The sequence below is a fragment of the Acomys russatus genome, chromosome X, assembly GCF_903995435.1.
Source record: "Acomys russatus chromosome X, mAcoRus1.1, whole genome shotgun sequence".
NCBI classification, from domain to species: Eukaryota; Metazoa; Chordata; class Mammalia; order Rodentia; family Muridae; genus Acomys; species Acomys russatus.
In genome coordinates, this window is record NC_067169.1 from 56,403,035 (window position 1) to 56,427,996 (window position 24,962).

Here is a 24,962-nt window from a genome sequence, read left to right on the forward strand (position 1 = left end):
GTACACACCTGTGATCCCAGCATTCAGAGACACAGAGGCCAGATGACCTCTGAAAATTCGAGGCCAGCCTGGTCTACAAAGTGAGTCGAGGGCAGCCAAGGGTACACAGAGAAAAAAACCTCTTGTCTGAAAAACCAAAACCAACAACAACAAAACCAAACCCCAAACAAACAACTGGCCCCATGCGCCTGGCATGGTGGTACATATCTTTAATCCTAGCATTTGGGAGACAGAGACAGGCCAGTTGTGTTCAAAGTCAGTGTGGTTTATATATCACTAGGGAGGCAGTAGAGGTAGTTAGATCTCTGTGGTTTCGAGGCCAACCTGGTCTACAAAGCCAGTCCAGGAAAGCCAGGGCTATAAGACTTTGTCTTGACCTATTTTTTTCTCAAGAGACAGGGTTTCTCCATATAGCTCTGGCTGGCTGTAGACCAGGCTGGCCTCGAACTCATACAGATCTGCCTACCTCTACCTCCCAAGTGCTGGGATTAAAGGTGTGTACCACCCCCGTCAGCTTATATTTTCAATTTTTGGTTTCTTTGAGACAGGTTTCTCTATGTAGCCCTGACTGCCCTGGAACTCACTCTATAGACCACACTGGCCTCTGCCTCCCAAGTGCTGGGATTAAAGGCATATGCCATTACTGCCCAGCCTAATGTTTCATTTTAAGTATCTCCTAAACCTTGTATTTCTTCTAACCCCTCACAGTTCTTATTTTTCCCTTGTTAAAAAGACATACTATGCTTCCTATTATGTGTACACTTCCATACATCAGTGAGCTAATCAACTTGGCTTTGTCAGATTTAAGGTTTGCTATTAATCTTTTTTTTCCTTTTTTTGTTTTTTTGAGACAGTGTTTCTCTGTGTAGCCTTGACTGTCCTGGACTCACTTTGTAGAGCAGGCTGGCCTCGAACTCACAGAGATCCGCCTGCCTCTGCCTCCCGAGTGCTGGGATTAAAGGCCTGCGCCACCACGCCCGGCCCTTGCTATTAATCTTTAACTTATTGGGTCAAGAAGGAAGACACAAACAGTAGAACTTGCAAAGGATATTCTGCCTGCATTAGGGCACAAGGGAAGCAGCCTCCAACCAAATGCTGTACAGAGAATACAAGATTGTAAGAAAATAGGTGAATTGAAATGCAACAATAAAGACTTATTGTAAAAGGATACTGAACAGAAGAACAATGTGGGTTTCAGCTACAAACTGGGCCTGGCTGCTTCCATGGATATAATTCTGGAAGAGGAAGACAGAATGGAATCTTTAAATTATACATTGAATTGTAGTGCCCTAACCTTTAAATAAATGTTAAGCCTTATGAAATTATCAATTTACTTGCTGTATGTAAACACGTACCCTACTTTGGCTATTAAAAGCTATTTCTGTATTATTTATTTATTTGTTCTTTCTTTGCATTTATACTATGTATTTCCCAACAAAATGTATGAGGAAAACAATACATAAGTGTGTAAAACAATGCAGATATGACAATAGGGAGCACATTTTCCCGATCCACCACTGAAACTGACAGTACCTAGCACAGTGCCTAGAAAACAACAGATACTCAACTACGTTATTAATTCTTTTTTTTTTTTAAACATTTATTATATATACAGTGTTCTGCCTGCATGTACACGTGCAGGCCAGAAGAGGGCGCCAGATCACATCATAGATGGTTGTGAGCCACCATGTGGTTGCTGGGAATTGAACTAAGGACCTCTGGAAGAGCAGTCAGTGCTCTTAACCGCTGAGCCATCTCTCCAGCCCCGTGATTAATTCTTATTTTTAGTTTGAGACTTTCTTTCTTAGCCATCCTAGTCAAAAGAGCTCAACAAGGAAATAAAGAATGTCCCATTTTGGAGCACTGTATGCTCTCATCATAAATGAAGCTCATTAACATAGATTAGTCAAAACTGTATCTACTACAAAGTGAGTCCAGGATGGCCAAGGCTACACAGAGAAACCCTGTCTCGAAAAACCAAAAAACAAAACAAAACAAAACAACAACAACAACAACAACAACAACAACAACAAAAAACTGTATCTAGTTCCTGTGTATGTTGGCACTGGCATCACAGGGTAACGGTCATTATACTAACTTTGGTATACAACGCAAAGAAATTCCCCAAATTCCCATCATCTCTTACCACTTGTCCTGTATGGGGATTCTTATGAGCATATGGTGGTCCTCTTATATGATTCCACATTTGACCAGATGTCATAGCAAGTACAAAACACTAGGAAACAAAAATAATGAATACTCATGGTTCAGCTAGCTCATCTGCTTAGATTAGTAGTTATATGAAAATGCTTATCCATTCAGCAAACACATGACTTTTTTTTCAGATAGATGATTTTTTTTGGATTTTTATTTATTTTATGTAATACGAGAGCTCTATCTGCATGTATACCTGCAGGCCAGAAGAGGGCATCAGATCTCATTATAGATGGTTGTGAGCCACCATGTGGTTGCTGGGAATTGAACTCAGGACCTCTGGAAGAGCAGACAGTGCTCTTAATCTCTGAGCCATCATCTCTCCAGCCCCCATAAATGATTTCTTTATTAATGTTTATATTTTACCACTAGGATCACAATTCAATATCATTTCTGATAGGATTTTTAAACTATAACTAAACAGAATAGTTTCAAAATTGAGTATTGAAAATGTATCTTAAGGCCGGGAGTGGTGGTGCATACCTTTAATCCCAGCACTTGGGAGGCAGAGGCACGTTGATCGCTGAGAGTTCGAGGCCAGCCTGGTCTACAAAGCGATTCCAGGACAGCCAAGGCTACACAGAGGAACCCTGTCTCGAAAACCAAACCAAACTAAACCAAACCAAACCAAACCAAACCAAACAAAACTGTAAACTGGGGCTTGAGAGATGGCTCAGTTGTTAAAAGCACACACTTTTTTTCTTCTAGGAGATCTGAGTTTGGTTCCTAGGACCCATAATAGGTGGTGCAAAACTGCCTGTAACTAGGGAATCAAATGCCCCTGTCTGGCCTCCATACATACCTGCACTCATGGACATAGCTCCACAACACATATACACAAACTAAAAATAAAATATAAAAAAGAACTATAAACAGAATCAGTTGCTTCAAGCTTTGGAAATCCTAATATAATGAGAGAGATAAACCCACTTTAAGACAAAATAAAAATACACAAAATCCTAGGAACAGAGCGATGGTTTGGCATGTAAAAGGTCCTTGTCACAAACCCTGACAATGTGTTTGAATCTCCAGGACCCATATGATGGAAGATGACAACTGAATGTAGGGACTTTTGAATTTACAGTAAATGCATGTTGTAATATGATATGGTCATAAACCTATGGGAATCAGAAAATGGAATGTGGTGGTTTTGAATGAGAATGTACCCTGTGGTGGTTTAAATGAAAATGGGCCTCTCAGCCTTAAGGGAGTGGCACTATTTCAAAGGATTAGGACATGTGGCCTTGTTGAAGGAAGTATATCACTGAAGGTGGGCTTTGGGGTTTCAGAAGCTGAAGCCAGGCCTAGTGGCTCATTCTCTCTTCCTGCCACCCGTGGATCCAGATATAGAGAACTCTCAGCTCCTTCTCCAGCACCAGGTCTGCCTGCATGCTGCCAGGCTTCCCACAATGATGATAATGGACTAAACCTCTGAACTGTAAGCCAGCCTCAATGAAATGTTTTCCTTTATAAGAGTTGTCATGAGGGAGTGGAGAGATGATGGCTTAGAGCTTAAGAGCACTGACTGCTCTTCCAGAGTTCCTGAGTTCAATTCTCAACAACCACATGGTGGCTCACAACCATCTATAATGTGATCTGATGCCCTCTTCTGGCCTGCAGGCTCACGAGTAGGCAGAACACTGTACATATAATAAATAAATCTTTAAAAGAAAAAAAAAGAGTTATCCTGTGTTGGGCAAGGTGGTGCACACTTGTGATCCCAGCACTCAGGGAGGCAGAGGTAGGTTTGAATTCAAAGCCAGCCGGTCTACAAAGCAAGTCCAGGACAGCCAAGTCTACACAGAAAAACTCTGTCTCCAAGGGGGAGGGGGTGGAAAAAAGAGTTGCCATGGTCATATTGTCTCTTTACAGAAATAGAACCATGCCTAAGACAAACCCATAAGCTTTTTAGGTTTGGATGGTGTGGATGGAGATGTGGGCTCTAAGGTGTTCCTTCACTCATCATCATGAACTCTAACCCTCTGAAGCTAAGCAAAATTAAGTGCTTTCTTTTATAAAGTTGTCTTTGTCAGGGCATTTATCACAACAATAGCAGGAAAATAACCAAGACAATGACCTGAGTTCAATTCCCAGAATCCACATAAAAAAAGCTAAGGGCATAGCCGGCAGTGGTGGCGCACACCTTTAATCCCAGCACTCCTAACACTCGGTAGGCAGAGGCAGGTGGATTGCTGTAAGTTCGAGGCCAGCCTGGTCTACAAAGTTAGTCCAGGACAGCCAAGGCTACACAGAGAAACCTTGTCTCGAAAAACCTAAAAAAAAAAAAAAAAAAAAAAAAAAAAAAGGCTCGTGAGGTGGCTCAGTGGTTAAGAGCACTGACTGCTCTTCCAGAGGTCCTGAGTTCAATTCCCAGCAACCACATGGTGGCTCACAATCATCTATAATGTGATCTCATGCCCTCTTCTGGTCTGCAGATGTATATGTAGGCAGAGCACTGTATACATAATAATAAATAAATATTTTTTTAAAAAGCTGAGGGCATGTGGCTCAGCAGTTAAGAACATTTGCTTCTCTTACAAAGGACTGGAGTTTGGTTTCCAACACCTACATCAGGCAGTTCACAACTGCCTATAATTCCAGGGGATCCAGTGCCCTCTTTTGGCCTCCAGTAAGGATAGCTGAAATTAGTGAGACACCATCTGAACTACAAAAACAAAACAAGGTAGACAGATTCTGAGGAAAAACAGGAGAAGTTCATCTCTGGCCTCCATACACACAAACACATACCTCTACACAAACAAGCACCAACATGCACGTTCACTGGGAAAAAATGGGACTGAGAAGATGGCTCAGTGGGTAAGAGGACTTGCTGTAAAAAAAAAAAACAAACAAACTTGTACAGCCACTATGAAAATCAATATGGTGTTTTCTCACTAATTGGGAATCACCCTACCTCAAGACCCAGCTATATCACTCCTGAGTATATCCAAAGGATACTCTATTTCCCAACTATGCCCATAGCAGCTTTATTCATAATAGCTAAAAACTGGAAACCACCTAGATGTCCCTCAACCTAAGAATGGATAAAGAAACTGTGGTACGGGCTGGAGAAATGGCTCAGAGGTTAAGAGTACTAGCTGCTCTTCCAAAGTTCCTGAGTTCAATTCCCAGCAACCACATAGTGGCTCAAAATCATCTATAATGAAGTCTGGTGCCCTCTTCTGGTGGGTGGGCACACATGCAGGCAGAATACTGTATGAATAATAAGTACATAAATCTAAAAAAAGAAACTGGTACATTTACACAACAGGATACTACTCAGCTATTAAAAACAAGGATATTATGCAAATGGATGGAACTAGGAAAGATCATCCCAAGTGAGATAACCCAGACCTAAAAGACAAACATGGTGTGTACTTACTTATAAATAGATATTAGTTGTAAAGATAATCATGAGGCCGGGTGGTGGTGGCGCATGCCTTTAATCCCAGCATTCGGGAGGCAGAGGCAGAGGCAGGTGGATCTCTGTGAATTTGAGGCCAGCCTGGTCTACAAAGTTAGTCCAGGACAGCCAAGGCTACACAGAGAAACCTTGTCTCGGAAAAAAAAAAAAAAAAAAGGTAATCACGAGGCCCAGAGAAGCTAAGTAACAAGGAGGCTCAAAGGGGACACAGGAATGTCACTGTGAAGGGGAAATAGAATAGACATCATGGGTAGATGGGGAGGAGGGGACTGGGTAGGGGGCGGGGATGGCAGTAGGAGGGATCAGGTAGAGGAGGATGGAGGAAGAGAATATTGGGAGAGACAACTGAAATGGGAGAGCGGCACCTCTGTGACAAGCTGGAAACCTAAGGCAATAGAAATTCCCAACAATCAATGAGGGTGACCCAAGCTAGGACTCCTAGAAATAGGGGATATGGAGCCTGAACTAGCCATCTACTGTAATCAGGCATGACTTTCAGTGGAGGGATTGGGATACCAACCCAGCTATAAAACCTTCAACCTACAACTTGTCCTGCTGACAAGATGTGCTGGGGTAAAGGTGGTACAGAAATTGTAGGAGTGGCCAACCAATGACTGACACAGTTTGAGGGCCATGCCATGAGAGGGAGCCTACCCTTGACACTGCCTGGAGCCATAGGCTGGATAGCCCAGAGACCCACAACAGAACCAAACATGAATGGCAAAGGAAAAAGTCAATGAAAGGAGGCCCAATGATATTCTACTGTGCTCATAGATTAGCATCTAGTATAATCATCATCAGAGAGGCTTCACCCAGCAACTGATGGAAACATGCAGAAACCTATAGCCAAACAGTAGGCGGAGCTTGAAGAATCCCACGAAAGAGGAGAAGAAAGGATTGTAGGAGCCAAAGAGGTGAAGGACACAAGAAATCCCACAGATTAAACTAACCTGTGCCCATCAAGGCTCACAGAGACTGACCTGCCAAATCTGGGAGCTTGCCTGGGTCTGACCTAGGCCCTCTGCACAATGTTACAGTTGTGTAGCTTGGTCTTCTTGTGGGACTCCTAAGAGTGGAAGCAGGGACTGTCTCTGACTCTGTTGCCTGCCTTCGGGATATTTCCCAATCTACTGCATTGTCTTGTCTATCTAGTCTTAACAGAAGAGGGGATAGTCTTAATGCAACTTGATATGCCAGGGCAACATGCTATCCATTGAGGCTGGCCCTTTTCTGAAGAGAAACTGAGGAGGACTAGATGTGGAGAGGGGAGAGATAAGGCATGTTGGAGGGGAGGTGACTGGGAGGAGAGGAAGGAGGGGAAACTGAGGTCAAGAAGTAAAAAAAGCTAAATTTGTATAAATAAAAAATTTAAAAAGTAAAAAAAAGAAAGAAAACAGATTGTTAGGGTTTTTTCAATCAACTTTTCTTCTTCAATTCACTTACTAAAGCAGCAAAAGCCCATCCAGTTTTATTAAAGAGGAATTCCATATTGCTTCTTCGCAGATACACAAGTCCACCAATAACAGCCAGAAGCAATCCCAACATTAGAGGTCCAGCATAATTTGGAGGTCTAATCACTCTAATCTAATAGAAAGGGAGATAAAAAACATTTTAAAGTATGATGTTTATTTTCTAATTAATAATAATGAAATGAAAGCAGTCAAAATATATTTTCAGGGAAAAATGCCCCATTTTACTCCAATCAGTCTAAACTATATTCTAGAAATGACATGTAATAGACATAGTATTACTTCACTTAATCAAAACCCAATGCCTTCTAGATTAAGAGGTGTTTGCCAAGTTCAGCTAGATAACCCACACGCTAAGGTCAGGAAAATGGTTTCTAGTCTGAACTCAACAGGACAAGACAGCATATTTTATAATTTTACTCTTCACCACGATGATCCTATTAAATCCTATTATGAAACACCTGCCAAATTATTCCATCTTAGTGACATGAAGACAACACCAGCTATGTCGTTCAATTAAGATTTTGTAAAGTAGGGAGACTTACGTTGACATCAGTTCTGTCTGCGATCCACCTGGCAATCTGCTCAGCTGAAAACCCTCGTACCTGCAACTCGTATGTGTCAGCCCTTTTAGGTTTTCCTTTTGGAGGAAAGTTGATGAAAGTTGGAGCTGAATTCATGTTTAGCTGAATGAAGAGTAATTCATGGAAACATAAGTTACCAAGCAAATAATCTTTAGGGCAAAAAATAATTTTAAATTTTAGGCCTTTTTTTGATACAGGGTTTTGGTGTTATCCAGGCTAGCCTTGAATTTGCACTATTCCTCCTATCTCCGCTTCCTGGATGCTACGATTAAAAGCAGGCCTTTTAGGCTTTTTCACATATATACATGAAGATCATAATTACATAAGTGAAAAGGTTTGTCCAAGGAGAATTGTGAAGCATGCTTTCAAACACAAGGCTACCTGAAACCTTGAAGTATAACAACATCCCTTCCCCCAAAGAAGGAAATTATGCTGAAGCTAAGGCTGCACTGTGGAACAGAGGTGATCTTAGGCCAGCCAGTATGCTTTCATCAGGCTATGCTGACCATCTTGATGAACCAGAACTGAGAAAATGATTAGACAAACAGCCTTGAGCTTTCCCCCTGCCCCAATTCTTCTGATCAAATTATTACCATGTAGAGGGAGTCACTAACCATGTTCTTCCTGCACTGAACAAATTCCTCTCTGGTGTGTGTGTGTGTGACACACACACACACACACACACACACACACACACACACACACACACACCCCTATAAATTGTCAGGTAGGGTGATGAACACCTGCAATCTCAATGCTTAGGAGATGGAGGACAGAGGAATGGTTAGTTTGTATCCAGCCTATGCCACACAGACCATGTCACACAACAACTAACTTAAGTGTAGATGTAGCCGGGTGTGGTGGTTCACACCTTTAATCCCAGCACTAAGGAGGCAGAGGCAGGAGGATGTCTATGAGTTTGAGGAGCCTGGTTTACATTGTTCCAGGATAGCCAAGGCTGTTTCACTGAGAAACCCTGTCTTGAAAAAACAACACACACACAGACTACCCAATGTCTGTATTCTAGTAGGTTCACATTGGTTATTCTCTTTTTTGATCAGTCAAATTTTGGTTTTAGTTCACTAACTACTACTCTAGCTCTTACATTAACAGTCTTATTTTACATCTTAAAAATATTTCAGATTATCTGAGTGTGGTGGCACACGCCTTTAACCCCAGCACTCGGAAGGTAGAGGCAGGTGGATCTCTGTGAGTTAGAGGCCACCCTGGTCTACAAAGCAAGTCCAGGACAGCCAAGGATACACAGTGAATCCTTGTCTCAAAAAAAAAAAAAGATTTATTTTATACATGTGAACGTTTTGCTTACATGTATGTATGTGCACTTCATGTATGGTTGGTGGCTGTGGAAGCTAAAAAAAAAAAGTTGTCAGACTCCCTGGAACTGGAGTTTTATGTGGTTGTGAGGCACAGTGTGGGTGCTGGGATCCAAACCCCAGTCCTCTATACAAGAAGAACAAGTGTTCTTAACCAAGTAGCCATCCTCCACCCCCACTATTTAACTTCTTGTAATCAAGAAAAATGTATTTTGCTTTATCCATACAACATTCCTACATAAAAGAAACCAAACATCTTACCATTTGAAATACATCAGAACCTTCATCAAAATCCACCATTGCAAAAAATATCCTGTTGGTAAATGCATTGGAGTATCGCCAAGAGTTTGCCAGAATCTGGAATTCTTCATCAGCTTGCCTGAATGCAATCAGATTGGTGGTGCAAAACATATGAAACAATCTCAAAAATCAACCCAGCTTATCAGTAGTAAAACAAAACCTAAGTAAGTAATAGCAAGTTTTTAGTGAAATACTAAAAATTATTGGCAAATAAGTCATGTATAGCTGACAAGGTTAGAGCACATAAAGGTTTGAAGAAAGTGTTTTCTGTCACTTGACAACAAGCCAAGGAAATTATAAGGCAATTTCCTACTTGTTCTTTATATGACCAAACTCCATTACCTGCAGGAAGGTAACCCAAGAGGTACCCAAAAAAATTTTATTTGACAAATGGATGTGTTTTATTTTGTAGAGTTTGGAAAATTGAAGTATGTGCACCATTCCACAGATACATATATTCAGGATGTCAATGGACAACTGCTTTAAGTTCTGAAAAGCTGATTCAGTAATTATATATTTATTAAAAGTTATAGCTATTATGGGGTACTTGTACAAATTAAGAGTGACAATGCTCCAGCATATGTCTCTAGTAAAATGAAACAACTTTTTGCATATTACAACATAAACCATATTACAGGTATACCACACAATCCTACAGGACATGCAGTTATAGAAAGATCTAATTATACTTTAAAAGATATGTTTAATAAACAGAGAGGGATAATATAGAGTCCCCAGAGATAGATTACAAAGTGCTTTATTTTTTAAATGCTAATGAGAAAGATACAATAGCTGCAGAGACATTGGATAAGAGAAAAAAAACTGAATTAAATTAACCTGTATATTTTAAAGATATGTTAACCTCAGAATGGAAACCAGACTATATTTTTACGCTGGGAAGAGGCTTTGCCTTTGCTTCCACAGGAGAAGAAAAGCTATGGATACCATCAAAATTGATAAAGATTTGATTTAAACAAAAGGGATCTCCTAAATAAAGAGAGGTGATAGTTCATCAGACAGTTCAGTTCAAACTAACATATAAGACTAAAGTTTTCTTCTTAAATAAAAAAGGATATTTTTATTGTTTGGTATTAAAAAGACAGTTAAGAGATTTAAAATGTTTTAAGTAAATTCAAAGGATTACTCCAGTTCCAATTTGTTTTTTAAATCTCTAAGAGTTGAACTAAGTTGGAGCTAAGATAAAATATTTGAGCAGGACAGTGGTAGCCCATTCCTTTAATCCCAGCACAGACAGCTGGATTAATTAGCTGTTTTAAAAATTCTAGAGTTACAATGAACAGGATGGTGTTGGTTTACACCTTTAATTCTAGCACTTGGGAGGCAGAGGCAGGCACATAGGCATTACAATGAATTAAATTTAAAAGCAAAGGCAGGCTGAAATTTAAAGTGAATGTCCCTTGTAATCTAAAAATAAATATACCTAAAGTTATATTTAGTTTCAAAATTTCAAAAGAACTTTCAAATTTCAATTAAGAGATAAAACTTTTTCTATTGTCAAAAAATATTTTGCCTTAGGAAAAATAGAACTCAACAAAAAAGAAACCTCCCAGAGTTAGGCTTGGGGCAGGGTTTTGTTTTTACCTTTCCAGGAAAATAAAACATTTAACTAAGGTATCTGGATACCACTGGACAAATGATATCTGAAAAAAAAAAAAAGTGTCGCTAAAAGAAAATGTTCCAGGAATAGAACTCTGCCAAGACAGGGTAAGCAAGTCCTCAATAGTTCCTGACTCACAAATATGTCTGTCAGATACATTGGGTCAGAAGGCTGATGAAGATGCTCCAACATTATAGAGAGTTTTGGGTGACTGTTCAGGCAGCAAACTGTCTCTGTCACCTTCTCATTTGGGAAGCTGCTAACCTGCACTTCCTGTCTACTCAGATAATTAATTTTATTCCTTCTCAAGTCTCTGATAGGGTTGAAGACCAGATAGTTTAGTTTTTTGTTTTTTTGTTTTTTTGAGACTGGGTTTCTCTGTGTAGCCTTGGCCATCCTGGACTCACTTTGTAGACCAGGCTGTCCTCGAACTCACAGCAATCCGCCTGCCTCTGCCTCCCGAGTGCTGGGATTAAAGCCGTGCGCCACCACGCCCGGCCAGATAGTTTAGTTTTAAAATTAGGCTTAGTTGCTTAGAGGTTAAGATGTTTTTAGGTCTAGATAGATGTTTTAAGATAATGATGAGCTGTGATTTTTATTTAGATTCAGAATTTTAGATGCACCAAGACAGGAAAGAAGTTTTCTACAAGGTTGTCAAATACAAATAGCCAAAACACTATAAATGTAACATTTATATATTTCGTGATTGTTTCATGGTTCTTCTTGCTGTAGGTAGTTTCTTTTCTCTTCGGCCCTCTACAGACATAAGTGGCAAATGGCCTTTGTAGTCTGAATTTAATTAAAAACTAAAGCTGGCTTAAGGGTTGGAATGCAGCTCTCTCTTTCTCTAAACCCATGCATGCTTGTTAAAGGGAAATCCAAAATCTCTGTCTCATATCAGAAGACCCACTTGGTATGGAGCAAAGGAAAAAGAAATAAGGGACTATTCTATTGTCACCAACCTCATAATCTTTTGTTTTTCATTTGACTTTTTAAAACTTTTCTTAAGGTACAAATATTATCTCCAAATCTGTCATGACACTAGTAGTCATAGAGTATTAACTAATTCTATAAATAAGCTTCATCTAGCTTTCTGTACGTGCTTCCAGGTTTGACTTTTAAAACAAGTAACTAGAAACAAAGTTTGTGTACCTTGGATGTACTTAATAGATTATGGTCCTCAAACCTTTTGAGGTCTGCTGAATATGGCATTTAAAATGTTTAGGTTTTCTACCACTCCTAACAGCAACCTTTTAGGTTTCTAAGTAGATGATGAGACAAATTCTACTGGATTGTGTAACACCAACCACTTGGAAGAACTGCTCCATGTTTCTTCTGCTGCCTGGTTCTGTGCAAACAGTAGACATCTGTGAATTGACTGCTATATTCTACCTAGTCAAGACTGTCACGAAGCTGACAACGACCACCCAAAGACCAGCTTCAGACTACAGACTGCTTAGGACATTCAAATTGCTGAGTTCATATGAGACTGACACAAACATTTACAGAGCTTTGAACTAAAAAATACTTAATCCTAAAACTGCCAAATACAACCAAAAATTGGTCAGATATTCTGAGCCAGAAGGCTGAAGATGATGCCCAAATATTATAGAGAAATCTTGAGTGACTGTCCAGGTGGCCAGTAGTCTCTGTCATTTCTATAGTTTTGGAAGGTGCTTGTATTTCCTGTTTATTCAGATATATTGATGTTTATTCAGATATATTTATACTCCTCAGGTCTCTGATGGGGTTGAAGACTAAATAGTTATAACCTTACAATTAAGCGTAAGTTGTTTAGGTTTTAAGATGTGCTTTTTTTAGGCTGGGTGTGGTGGCGCACGCCTTTAATCCCAGCACTCGGGAGGCAGAGGCAGGTGGATCGCTGTGAGTTCGAGGCCAACCTGGTCAACAAAGCGAGTCTAAGGCAGCCAAGGCTAACACAGAGAGAGACCCTGTCTTGAAAAACCAAAAAAAAAAAAAAAAAAAAAAGAGAGACTTTGGTACAGAACTTTGAACTCACGAAGAAAGGGTAGATAATAGATTACTTAAGTAGAAAGAGGGACATTGAGAGAGGGTATTTAAGACAGCATGGAGAAGAAGGAGCTTTTTGGCTTTCAGCTCTTTGGCTTTTTCCTCCTCAGCCATAGGTGAGCCAGCAAGCTTTTGGCCTTGGGCTTTTAGCTTTGAGCTTTTGGTTTTTGTCTCTTTTTCTCCTTTGAGATGTCTGCTGAGTAAAAAGGTTAGCTGGGTGCTTTCTGCCTCTCTGAGCTAGCAGGTTTTCACCCCAGCATCTGGCTCCTGAGACTTCATTGGTAAAATTGAGAGATTTGGGATTTTCTTTCTTTATAACAACATATCACTTGGGAGGCAGAGACAGGTGGATGACTGAGTTTGAGGCTACCATGGCCTATGTATCATGTCCCAGGATAGTTAGTAATAATGTAAAATTCCTTTTTTTAAGGATTGGTGAGTTGGCTCAGGGGGTAAAGGTGCTTGCCACTGAGCATTATAATCTGAGTTCAATCCCTGAGACCCATTTGGTGGAGGGAGACAACCATCTTCCACATCTGTCTACCCTCTGATCTCTAAATACTCCCATGTATGTACACACACACAAATAAACTTTAACTCTGCTTCTTAAAAAATATAAAAGAAAATGCCAAAATAAAAAAGTATGAAATTAAAAACATTTATAAACCCTTTCTTTTGGAGTACTGAGGACTGAATCCAGGACTTCTAATGACAGGCAAGTGCTCACTCTGATATCCCTGCACTACATCCCTAGATTGAAAGTACTCAAAATATGGGGCTGGGAGATGCTCAGTGGGTTAAAAGTAGTTGTCATGCAATCCTACTGACCTGTGTTCCATCCCTGGAGACTATGGTGGAAGGACAGATTTGACTTATGAAGTTCTTCTTTGGCATCTACATGTGCAGAACAGTATGCATGCACTCACTCATGTGTGCATGTGCATACATGTAATAATAAACTTTGGGTCGATGCAACTAGCATAGTGTTATATAAATTGCTTATCAATTCAAATGGTGGTTGGTTTTTAAAGATTTATTATGTATACAATATTCTGGCCTGCCTGCCAGAAGAGGGCACAAGATCTCATTATAGATGGTTGTGAGCTACCATGTGGTTGCTGGGAATTGAACTCAGGATCTCTAGAAGAGCAGACAGTGCTGTTAACCACTGAGCCATCTCTCCAGCCCAAGGTGGTTGGTTTTTAAATAATTCATGATAGCTATGATATTTTATTCATCCTCCCCTACCAAAATATGCACTACCAAGAATGATTATAAAACAGTAGTATTGTCTGTTACTATATTCCCTGAGTAAGGTATACACTTTACTATTAACAAACCCACTTCATAAAGTTGGTTCCTTTGAAATAGAAGAGTTAGAAAACATACACGTTATTTAAGTACAAAGTAGAGATGAAAGATCATACTTGCAAACGACACACTGTCTATGAAGTTGGAGAGCAGTAAACATGACAATAACAGAGTAATTTCTTGGTGGAGCTTTAACAAGGCGACGGAACTTGTCTCCATTCATTCTTATTACAGGTCTTTTATTGGTCCATTCCATCAGCTGACTAACCTTCTCAGATAACACCATCTACAAAAGACAAAATGAGAATTTTGTGAATATACTCAACTTGGCATTTCAGGTTGGGTTGGTAGGTCTTTTATATAATTGCAGCTACTCAGGAAGCTAAAATAAGAGGATCTCCTAAGCCCAACAGCGAAGACCAGCTTGGGCAACAAAGTTAAGACCCCATGCCCAAATATCAAGAACAAAAACAACACAAAGAGATATGGTGGCACATGCCTATCATTCAAGCACTCAGGAGGTGGAGGCGAGTTCTTAAGTTTGAGGCCAGTCTAGGATTCCTATCAAAACAATATGTAAAACAACAACATAAACAGCTGAGCATAGTAGCATATGCCTTTATTCTTAGCACCTGGGAGAAAAGGCAGATGGATCTCTGAGTTGAAGGCTAGCCTGGTCTACATATAGAGTCTTAGGGCAACCAGGGCTACACGGTGAGAGACCTTGTTTCAAAAAGAAGTGTTGGGGGTAGGGAAGCAGTGGTGGCAGCAGCAGGAAAAAAACACAATAAAAACAAAATTTTACTTTAGAACTGACACCCTGACTTTGATCTAAGGACTCAATGGTAGAAGGAGAGAACCAATTACAACCTGTCCTCTGACTTCCACACATGTGCTGTTGTGCATTCATACTTGAACACATAGAATAAGTAAATACATGTTAAAAAGTTCCTTTAGTAGCTGGGCGTGGTGGCGCACGCCTTTAATCCCAGCACTCGGGAGGCAGAGGCAGGGGGATCACTGTGAGTTCGAGGCCAGCCTGGTCTACAAAGTGAGTCCAGGATGGCCAAGGCTACACAGAGAAACCCTGTCTCCAAAAACCAAAAAAAAAAAAAAAAAAAAAAAAGTTCCTTTAGCAAAGCAACTTTCTTAAACCAAGCAGAGGTACACAGAATATACTACAAAGGCCAGGGGCTTGAGTGCTGCTTACAACATCCTTTGACTCCAGTTTGAAGGAATCCAATGCCCTCTGGTCTCTTTGGGCACCTATACATGATGTAAAAACTCATGCACGTACAGAAACCTATAAATAAAAAGCAAACTAATTAATCTTTCAGAAAGAAAATATAAATCCTAGAAAAAACTTGGAAAGCCAAGGGTGGAGGCGCATGCCTTTAATCACAGCACTGGGAGGCAGAGGCAGGCAGATTGCCGTGAGTTCGAGGCCAGCCTAGTCTACAAAGCGAGTCCAGGACAGCCAAGGCTACACAGAGAGACCCTATCTCGAAAAACAAAAAAAAAAAACAAAACAAAAAAAAAAAAACCCTCAAAACAATAAAACAACAAACCCCCCAACCCCCCCCAAAAAAAGAAAAAAAAAAGAGGCATAGGTGGGTGGATCTCTGAGTTTGAGGCCAGCCTGGTCTTCAGAGTGATTCCAGCACAGCCAGGGCTACAGAGAAACCGTCTCTCCAAAAACAAAACAAAAATATAATATACTTAAAAAAAAAAAGAAAGAAAAACCTTGGAGCCAGGCGTGGTTAGCGCACGCCTTTAATCCCAGCGCTCAGGGAGGCAGAGGCAGGCACATTGCTGAGTTCGAGATTGCTGAAAATCGAGTCTGGGACAAGACAGCCCAGGCTACAAAGAGAAACCCTGTCTCGAAAAACAAACAAACAAAGAAAAACAAAACAAAACCCAAAAGCAAACAAACCAAAAACAAACAACAACAACAAAACCAAATCTTGGAAGCTGAACCTGATGATACTTCTTCATGCAGCTCAGACTGGTTAGAAACTAAAATTCTTCCTCCATTAGCCACTTCAGCAGTAGGATTACATGTGTAAGCCATCACAGCTAACTCAAGTGTCCTCTTCTTTTTTCTTTCTTTCTCTCTGTCTCTCCCCCCACCCCCACCCCATCTGTCTCTGTCCCCCCCCTTTCTTTTCCAAGACAAGGTTTCTCTGTGTAGTCCCGGTTGTCCTAGACTTGCTTTGTAGACCAGGCTGGCCTCGAACTCACAGCGATCCACCTGCCTCTGTCTCCAGAGTGCTGGGATTACAGGTGTGTGCCACCACTGCCTGGCTAAAAGGTTGTTCCTTATTTTTAGTTTACATGTATGGATGTTTTGCCTAAATGTGTCTGTGTAGCATGCAGTGCCCAGGAAGGCTCAAATTGTCTCTCTTAAAAATTATCCAGCTGGGCAGTTGTGGTGAAGAGCTTTAATCCCAGCACGCAGGAAGCAAAGGCAGGTAGATTTCTATGAGTTCCAGGCCAGCCACCTGGTCTACAAATTGAGTTCCAGGCCAGCCACGGCAATGAGAAATCCTCTCTTAAACAGTCCAAAACTAACAACAGCATCCCCCGAAAACCTTAAAAAATACTTTTAAAAAAATCTTAAAATTAGAGCCAGGTGTGGTGGCACACGCCTTTAATCCCAACACTCGGGAGGCAGAGGCAGACGAATCGCTGTCAGTTCGAGGCCAGCCGGGTATGCAAAGTGGGTTCAGGACAGCCAAGATAACATAGAGAGACCTTGTCTCAAAAAACCAAAACCAAAAAAAATCTTAAAATTCAATTATTTCATAAGATTTAAGCTGAGGGTGGTGGTACAGGACAAAGAGAATCAAGAATTCAATGTCAGCTTTACATTTGTAGAGCTCCAGGTCAACCTTGTTTACATGTAAGACCATCTTAAAAACAGCAAAACAGCTCAATGCCGGTGGCACTAGGCCTTTAATCCCAGCACTTGGGAGGCAGAAGCAGGTGGATGTCTGTGAGTTCCAGGCTAGCCTGGTCCATAGGGCAAGCCTGCTAGAACTACACAGAGAGAATGTTTCAAAAAACCAAACCAAACCAAAACCAAATAACCAATATAAAAAAAAAAGGGGGGGGGTGCTGGAGAGATGGCTCAGCGGTTAAGAGCACTGACTGCTCTTTCAGAGGCTCTGAGTTCAATTCCCAGCAACCACATGGTGGCTCACAACCATCTATAATGTGATCTGATGCCCTCTTCTGGCCTGCAGGGGTACAAGCACTGTCTACATAATAAATAAATCTTAAAAAAAAAAAAACACACACACAAAACAAAAAACAAAAATAAGGGCTGGAGAGATGGCAGAGAGATTAAGAGCACCATCTGCTCTTCCAAAGGTCCTGAGTTCAATTTTCAGCAACCACATGGTGATGAGATCCGATGCCTCCTTGTGGTGGGCAGGCGCACATGCAGGCATAATACTGTAGTTTTTATTGTGTATTTTATTTTAGTTTTTTTTCCGAGACAGGGTTTTCTGTGTAGACTCACAATGTAGATCAGGCTGGCCTTGAACTCACAGCCATGAGCCTGCCTCTGCCTCCCAAGTGCTGGGATTACAGGTGTGTGCTACCACGCCTGGCAGAGTACTTTATAAATAATAAATAAATCTTTAAAAAAAAAATAAAAGCAAACACCTCAAATTGTGGTGACTCCCAGCCATAAAGTTATTTCATTGCTATTTTGTTTTTTTAAAAAATATTTATTTATTTATTATGTATACAGTATTATGCCTGCTTGTACTGCATACCAGAAGAGGGCACCAGATCTCATTGTGGATGGTTGTGAGCCACCATGTGGTTGCTGGGAATTGAACTCATGACCTCTGGAAGAGCAGTCAGTGCTCTTAACCGCTGAGCCATCTCTCCAGCCCCACTGCTATTTTGTATCTGTAAATTTGCTGTTATACTTTTAATGTAAATATCTGATATGCAGGATATCTGATATGAGAACCCCAAAGGGTCTAGACCCACAGGCTTAGAACCCCTGATCGATATACACTGAAGTTTGAGACCCACACCTCTACACTCTCATTTTTGTTTGGTAGAATAGGGTCTCATGTATCCTTGTTTGGCCCAGGACTAAATACGTAGCTGAGGCTGGCCTTGAACTGATGGTCCTCCTGTCTCCATCTCCAAAGTACTGGGATTATAGGTGGATAACACCATATGTGCTTCACTGAAATAAAAAATAATTTTAATTCCTTTTTTTTTTAATGTGCATTAGCATGGACATGTCAGATCCCTTGGTACTGGAGTTACAGACATCTGTGAGCTGCCATGTGGGTGCTGGGAATCGAACTCAGGTCCTTCGGAAGAACAGACAGTGCTCTTAACCACTGATCCATCTCTCCAGCCTCTAACAACAAGTCTTTTTTCAAGTCTTTTTTTTTTTTTTTTTAGAGATTCATTTATTTAATGCATGAATGTGCATGTACACCTGCATTCCAGAAGAGGGCACCAGATCTCACTATAGATGGTTGTGAGCCACCATGTGGTTGCTGGGAACTGAACTCAGGACCTTTTGAAGAGCAGCCAGTGCTCTTAACCACTGACCCATCTCTTCAGCCCTACATTCTAATTTTTATGAGTAAGGATGATGTGTTACATAAATTTCCATGTGTGACAGATAAAATTAAATACGCACTAAATACTTCTGATGAACAGGAAAAAACACAACCCCTAATAGGAAACCATACCTTTATCTTCCCAGAATGTTTGAAAGATGTGATAACCTAGGTAAGTGAAACACCATTAAAAAAAACCCCATTCTTTAAAAAAAAAATCATGTTATTTTTTTAACTATGGGTATATATGCATGTCTGTATGCAGGTGTGCAAACATCAGTATAGGTGTCTAGACTACAGAACGAGGTATGGGATCGATCCCCTGGAACTGGAGTCACAGGCAGCTATGAGCGGCCTGATGTGGATTACAGGAACCAAATCCAGGCCCGTTGAAATAGCAGGAAGCACTCTTAGCCACTCTCCATCTCTCCGAACCAGAAATATAGCACTGTAATAATTGTTTTCCACTTTGAAATTTAAATTTTTTATGTATATGAGTGTTCTGTCTTCATGTATGTATGTGTTATTACGTGTGTGCCTGCTACAGAGGTCAGAAGAAGGCATCAAATTTCCTGGAAATAGAGTTAAAGGAAGTTATGAGCTACCATGTAGGTTCTAGGAACTGAATAAACCTAGATCCTCTGTAAGAACAAGTGCTCTTAACCACTGAGCCATCTCTCCAGCCCCACATCTTAATAATCCTTAGACATGGGCTGGAGAGATGGCTCTGCGGTTAAGAGCACTGACTGCTCTTCCAAAGGTCCTGAGTTCAATTCCCAGCAACCACATGATGATCTGTGCACTGTATACATAATAAATAAATATTAAAAAAATATTAAAAAACCAACCCCCCCAAAATAATCCTTAGACACTAAAAAATAAAAAACAAAAAAATCCATAAACACATCTTTCACACTATATTTTATCACCTCTATTATTATGTTAAGTTTATTTGTTTATGCATTTGAGTGTTCTGTCTGCATGTACACATGCATACCAGAAGAGGCATCAGATCCTATTATAGATGGTTGTGAGCTGTTGTGTTGTTGCTAGGAATTGAAGTCAGGACCTTTAGAAGAGCAGAGCTGCCAGTGTGTTTAACCACCTAAGCCATCTTTCTACCCCTATAGGTTTTTAGTTGTTGCTTTTTGTTTATTTGTTTTTTATAAAAATGCAATGGTTCATGTACAGTGATGCATGCTTTTACTCCCAGTCTGGTCTACAGAGAGTTCCAGGATAGCCAGGGCTATTACACAGAGAATCCTGTCTGGTTAAGGAATGGTGAAGTCATCTCACCATGCAGCCTTGAACTCACAGAAATCCACCTGCCTCTGACTCCTGATCATTGGAAAGAAAGATATGTGCTTTGAGAGGGCATTGGTTTGTTGAGACAGGGTTTCTCTGTGTAACCCCAGGTGTCCTGGAACTCACTCTGTAGAACAGGCTGTCCTGGAACTCAGAGATCTGTCTGCCTCTGCCTTCAGAGTGCTGGGATTAGAGGCGTGTGCCACCACCGCACGGCTTATTAGATTAAAAAAAAAAAAAAAAGATTTATTATGTATTCAGTGTTCTGCCTGCATGCCAGAAGAGGGCACCAGATCTCATTACAAATGGTTGTGAGTAGCCATGTGATTGGTGGGAATTGAACTCAGGACCTTTAGAAGTGCTCTAAACCACTGAGCCATCTCTCCAGCCCTTTACTGGTTTTTATAAGCAAAAAAGTTAAAGCTGTGTGAGAAGGCACACACCTGTTATAACAAGTGGGAGGCTGAGACAGGAAAAGTGGTAGTTCAAGGCCAGGCTAGAATACAAAGGGAGACCCTCTTAAAAAGAGGGGAGGGGGGCTAGAGAGATGGCTCAGAGGTTAAGGGCGCTGACTGAGCTTCCAGAGGTCCTGAGTTCAATTCCCAGCAACCACATGGTGGCTCACAACCATCTATAATGAGATCTGGTGCATACTGTATACATAATAAATAAGTCTTTAAAAGGGAGGGGGCCTGGAGAGATGGCTCAGAGGTTAAGAGCAGTGGCTGCTCTTCCAGAGGTCCTGAGTTCAATTCCCAGCACCCATATGATGGTTCACAGCCATCTATAATGAGATCTGGTGGCCTCTTCCGGCCTGCAGGTGTTACATACAGACAGAATACTGTACAAAATAAATAACACTTAAAAAAAAGTCAGGCATGTTGGGGGCACACATGCCTTTAATCCCAGCACTTGGGAGGCAGAGGCAGGCTGATTGATGCGAATTCGAGGCCAGCCTGGTCTACAAGAGTCCAGGACAGCCAAGGCTACACACAGAAATCCTGTCTTGAAAACTAAAAATACATACATACATACATACATACATACATACATACATACATAAATATTAGTAAAATAAAATTTTAAAGGAAGCTAGGCATAGTGGCTTACATCTATAATTTTATCACTCAGGAGGCAGAGGCAGAAGTAGTCCTACAAGTTTGAGGGCAGTGGGACAAAGTGATGGTATCTTCAAAGGCACACAGATTTTTTCTTTTGTTCAATTTAAATTGAAAGGGTTTGGCTACATTTTCTTACCTCTGTTTTGAGACTGAGCTTCTTTTCAACTCATTTTGTAGCCAAGTCATGTTTCAACCTCATATTCCTCTTGCCTTGGTACCCCATGTGCTGAGATTACAGACAGATATGCGCTCCGAGAAAGGTAGCTTTCTACCTTCCATTACTTAGCCCTGATTAACCTTGAACTTTACTCTGTAGACAAGGCTGGAAAGATCCTCCTGCTTCTGATTTTCAACTCCTGTTATAGCGAGTATGCACCACTGCACCCAGGCATGTTTATTTATCTCCACTTGGCTCTAGCAAAACTCCTTAACTCTTAACCACTACGAATTCTGTCACTACATCTCCCTCATCCAAAAGAACAGAGAAATCTGGTTAGAACTCAAACTATTTGTCATGTTAACTATGTTGAAGTTAAGAAACATCACCAGTCTGAATTTCTATATAACATATCTTTTTCTTCAAAACCTTGATTGCATTTCTGTCCTAGTCCACTAGGGCTTACTCATTAAAAAAAAAAAAAAATCTTTACTCATCTAACTGATCTTCAGTTACACATTTACAACTCTGTCCTATTAAAACAGGAACTGAACAGATCTAGAAACATAATTGACATATAATTACAGAAAGCGACAGACTATGAGCAGAGAAGAGAGCATTTTTTAATCCTTTTGCCATCTGCTCCATCCTCAGTGTACTTACTTCCTAAACACAGCTAGAATCCAGCCCTGTCTCTTTCCTTAATTTTTTTTGGGGGGTGGGGGAGCGGGGTATAGGGCTGTCTCATTTTGTTGCAGCTGTTTTGTTGCATAATTACAGGGGTTTGCATCTGTGATATTTCTTTTAAAGTTATTTTTCAAGTTTTATCTTAGTTTATGGGTATGATTTTTTTTTTCGTCTGCCTGTGTGTATGTGCATCACATATGTGCCTAGTGCCAAGGATGTCCAAAGATGGTGTCAGGTCCGCTGGAACTGGAGTTTCATAGAGATGGTCAGGAGGCACCACGTTGGTTCTGGGAACTGAATGCAAGAGCAGTATGCATTCTTAACTGCTGAGCCATCCCCCCAGTCTAACATTTGTGGTATTGCTATCAAAACTACATTACAGTTTTTTTGAGTGATAGCTTGTCTCATTAGAGATGCAGGTAATACTTTCTAAACACACTTTATTAAAAAACGCACACCAGGCCGTGGTGGCACATGCCTTTAATCCCAGCACTTAGGAGACAGAGGCAGGTGGATCTCTGTGAGTTCGAGGCCAGCCTGGTCTACAAAGTGAGTTCAGGACAACTAGGGCTATTATACAGAGAAATCCTGTCTGAAAAACAAACCAAAAAACCCAACCAACCAACCAACCAACTAAAAATCACAACTCAATGAACTAAAGAGCAGCTGGGCATAGTGGTGCATGCCTATAATCCCAGCACTCAGGGAGGCAGAAGGCAGGCAGGTATCTGTGAGTTCGCGGCCAGCCTAGTCTACAGAGCAAGTTCCAGGACAGCCAAGGCTACACAGAGAAACTTTGTATTGGGGTGGGTAGGGAGAAAGAAAGAAAAAGAAAATGCCTTTACAGGCTGGTCTATCTTTTCAGATGACTCTAGCCAGTGCCAAGTTGAAGTAAAACTAGCCAGAGCAGAGGATACAGATTCCCAGAAAAAGGTCAAGAAACATAATTGTAGATGCTGGAGAGATGGTTCACTAGTAAATAAGAGTACCTAGTATTCTTGCAGAAGACCTGGATTGTTTTCCTAGCACCCATATGGTGGCGAACAACCAGCTGTAATGCCACTCCCAGGGGATCCAATGCCCTCTTTCTGGCTTCCTTGGGCACCAGGCATTGAGGCGGTACACAAACATACATACGCACAACACAAACTATGGTGGTTTGAATAGGAATGCTTGGTCTGTAGGGAGGAGCACTATTAGGGGGTGTCAGAGTAGGTGTGATTTTGTCACTGTGGGAGTGGACTTTGTGGCTTTACTGTGCCCAGTGTGGCACACAGTGTCATTCACTTGTCTGCTGATAAAGATGTAGAACTCTCAGCTCCTTCACCAGCACCATGTCTGCCTGGACACATCACCATGCTTCCTGCCATGATACTAACAGACCAAACCTCTGAGACTGTAAGCCAGCCCCAGTCAAATGTTTTCCTTTATATGAGCTGCTGTGGCCATGGTGTCTCTTCACAGCAATAGAAACACTAAGACAGAAGTACAGCCAAAAAATGCCTGTAACTCCAGCTCCAAGGGATCTATCTGACTCTTTTCTGATATTCTGCAGAGAACCCCACACATATATACATACTCTCACACAGACACACACACACATAAATAAAATAAAAATTATTTTAAGACGCACTCTTGTTTACAATTAAGCTTACTTGTTTAGGGGTTAAGATGTTTTTAGGTCTAGATAGAAGTTTTAAGTTGACAATGACAAGATGTGATGGAGATTGATTTACATTCAGAATTTTAGACACACCAAGATAGGAAAGATGTTTTCTTCAAGGCTGTCCAATACAAATAGCCAAAACACTAAGAATGTACCATTTATATAATTCCTGATTGTTTCATGGTTCTTCTTGCTATCGGCAGTTTATTGTATATATGTGTAATAATATAAGTGTATATGTAAAAATAAAAAAATATTTAATAAAAAATATTTTTAGAAAAGACACACTCTTGGCTGGGGAAGTAGGTCAGATGTTAAAATACTTGCCTAGAATGCATGGTGAAGCACTGCATAAACTGGGTGTGATCTATATAACCCAGGCAGACCTGAAACTCTTAATATCTCCGTGCCTCAGTCTCTCAAATGATGGAGTTAGAGGAGCGGACCACCAATCTTGGATTCATTGATATTTACTGAAGAAAACTAAGTTTATGCATCCAGGATGTTCAGTTTAATGAAAAAGACTAATATATGAACCATGCTAGTATTATGTGCTAAATTCATGTCAATTCATCTTCCCTTAGGGATCAGAGAAAAGTTCAAGACTTAAAGAGTTGAAAATACAGGCCACATAGCTGGGTATGGTGGTGCACACCTTTAATCCCAGCACTTTGGGAGGCAGAGGCAGGCAGATCTCTGTGAGTTCGAGGCCAGCCTGGTCTACAAAGTGAGTCCAGGACAGCCAAGGCTACACTGAGAAACCCTGTCTTGAAAAACCAAAAAAGAAAATACAGGCTGGATGTGATGGCCCATGTCTTTAATCCCAGCACTTGGGAGGCAGAGGCAGGAGCATCACTGTGGATTTGAGGTTAGCTTGGTCTACAGAGTGAGTTCAGGACAGTCAAGGCTATACCTGAGAAACTCTGTCTTGAAAAACCAAAAGAAAAATTTTCACTAATATTTATTTGTTGTTGTGTGTATATCCTGTTTACAATAATTTCCTTTGGCATACAGAAAAAATGGGTCACCTAGGTATGTAGTTAATGCAATATTTCTAAAGCAGTGTGGGTATGAATTAAAAAAGAATTAGAATCAGATTTTTAAAAATTGTATTGGCCAGAGTGGTGGTAGTACAGGCCTATA

The 24,962-nt window shown here is 40.7% G+C and overlaps 1 protein-coding gene across 1 annotated transcript in view; it reads right to left on the reverse strand.

Annotated features, from left to right (window-relative positions):
- The window catches only part of Magt1 (magnesium transporter 1), a 37,308-nt gene that overhangs the window by 8,581 nt on the left and 3,765 nt on the right, over positions 1 to 24,962 (reverse strand). Inside the window, exons 2-7 of the mRNA XM_051140958.1 lie at positions 14,402 to 14,571; positions 9,287 to 9,404; positions 7,653 to 7,793; positions 7,082 to 7,222; positions 2,147 to 2,236; positions 1,172 to 1,235 (exon numbers count right to left, since the gene is read on the reverse strand). Coding sequence (XP_050996915.1) covers positions 1,172 to 1,235; positions 2,147 to 2,236; positions 7,082 to 7,222; positions 7,653 to 7,793; positions 9,287 to 9,404; positions 14,402 to 14,571 — 724 coding nt within the window. The remainder of the gene's footprint in view (positions 1 to 1,171; positions 1,236 to 2,146; positions 2,237 to 7,081; positions 7,223 to 7,652; positions 7,794 to 9,286; positions 9,405 to 14,401; positions 14,572 to 24,962) is intronic.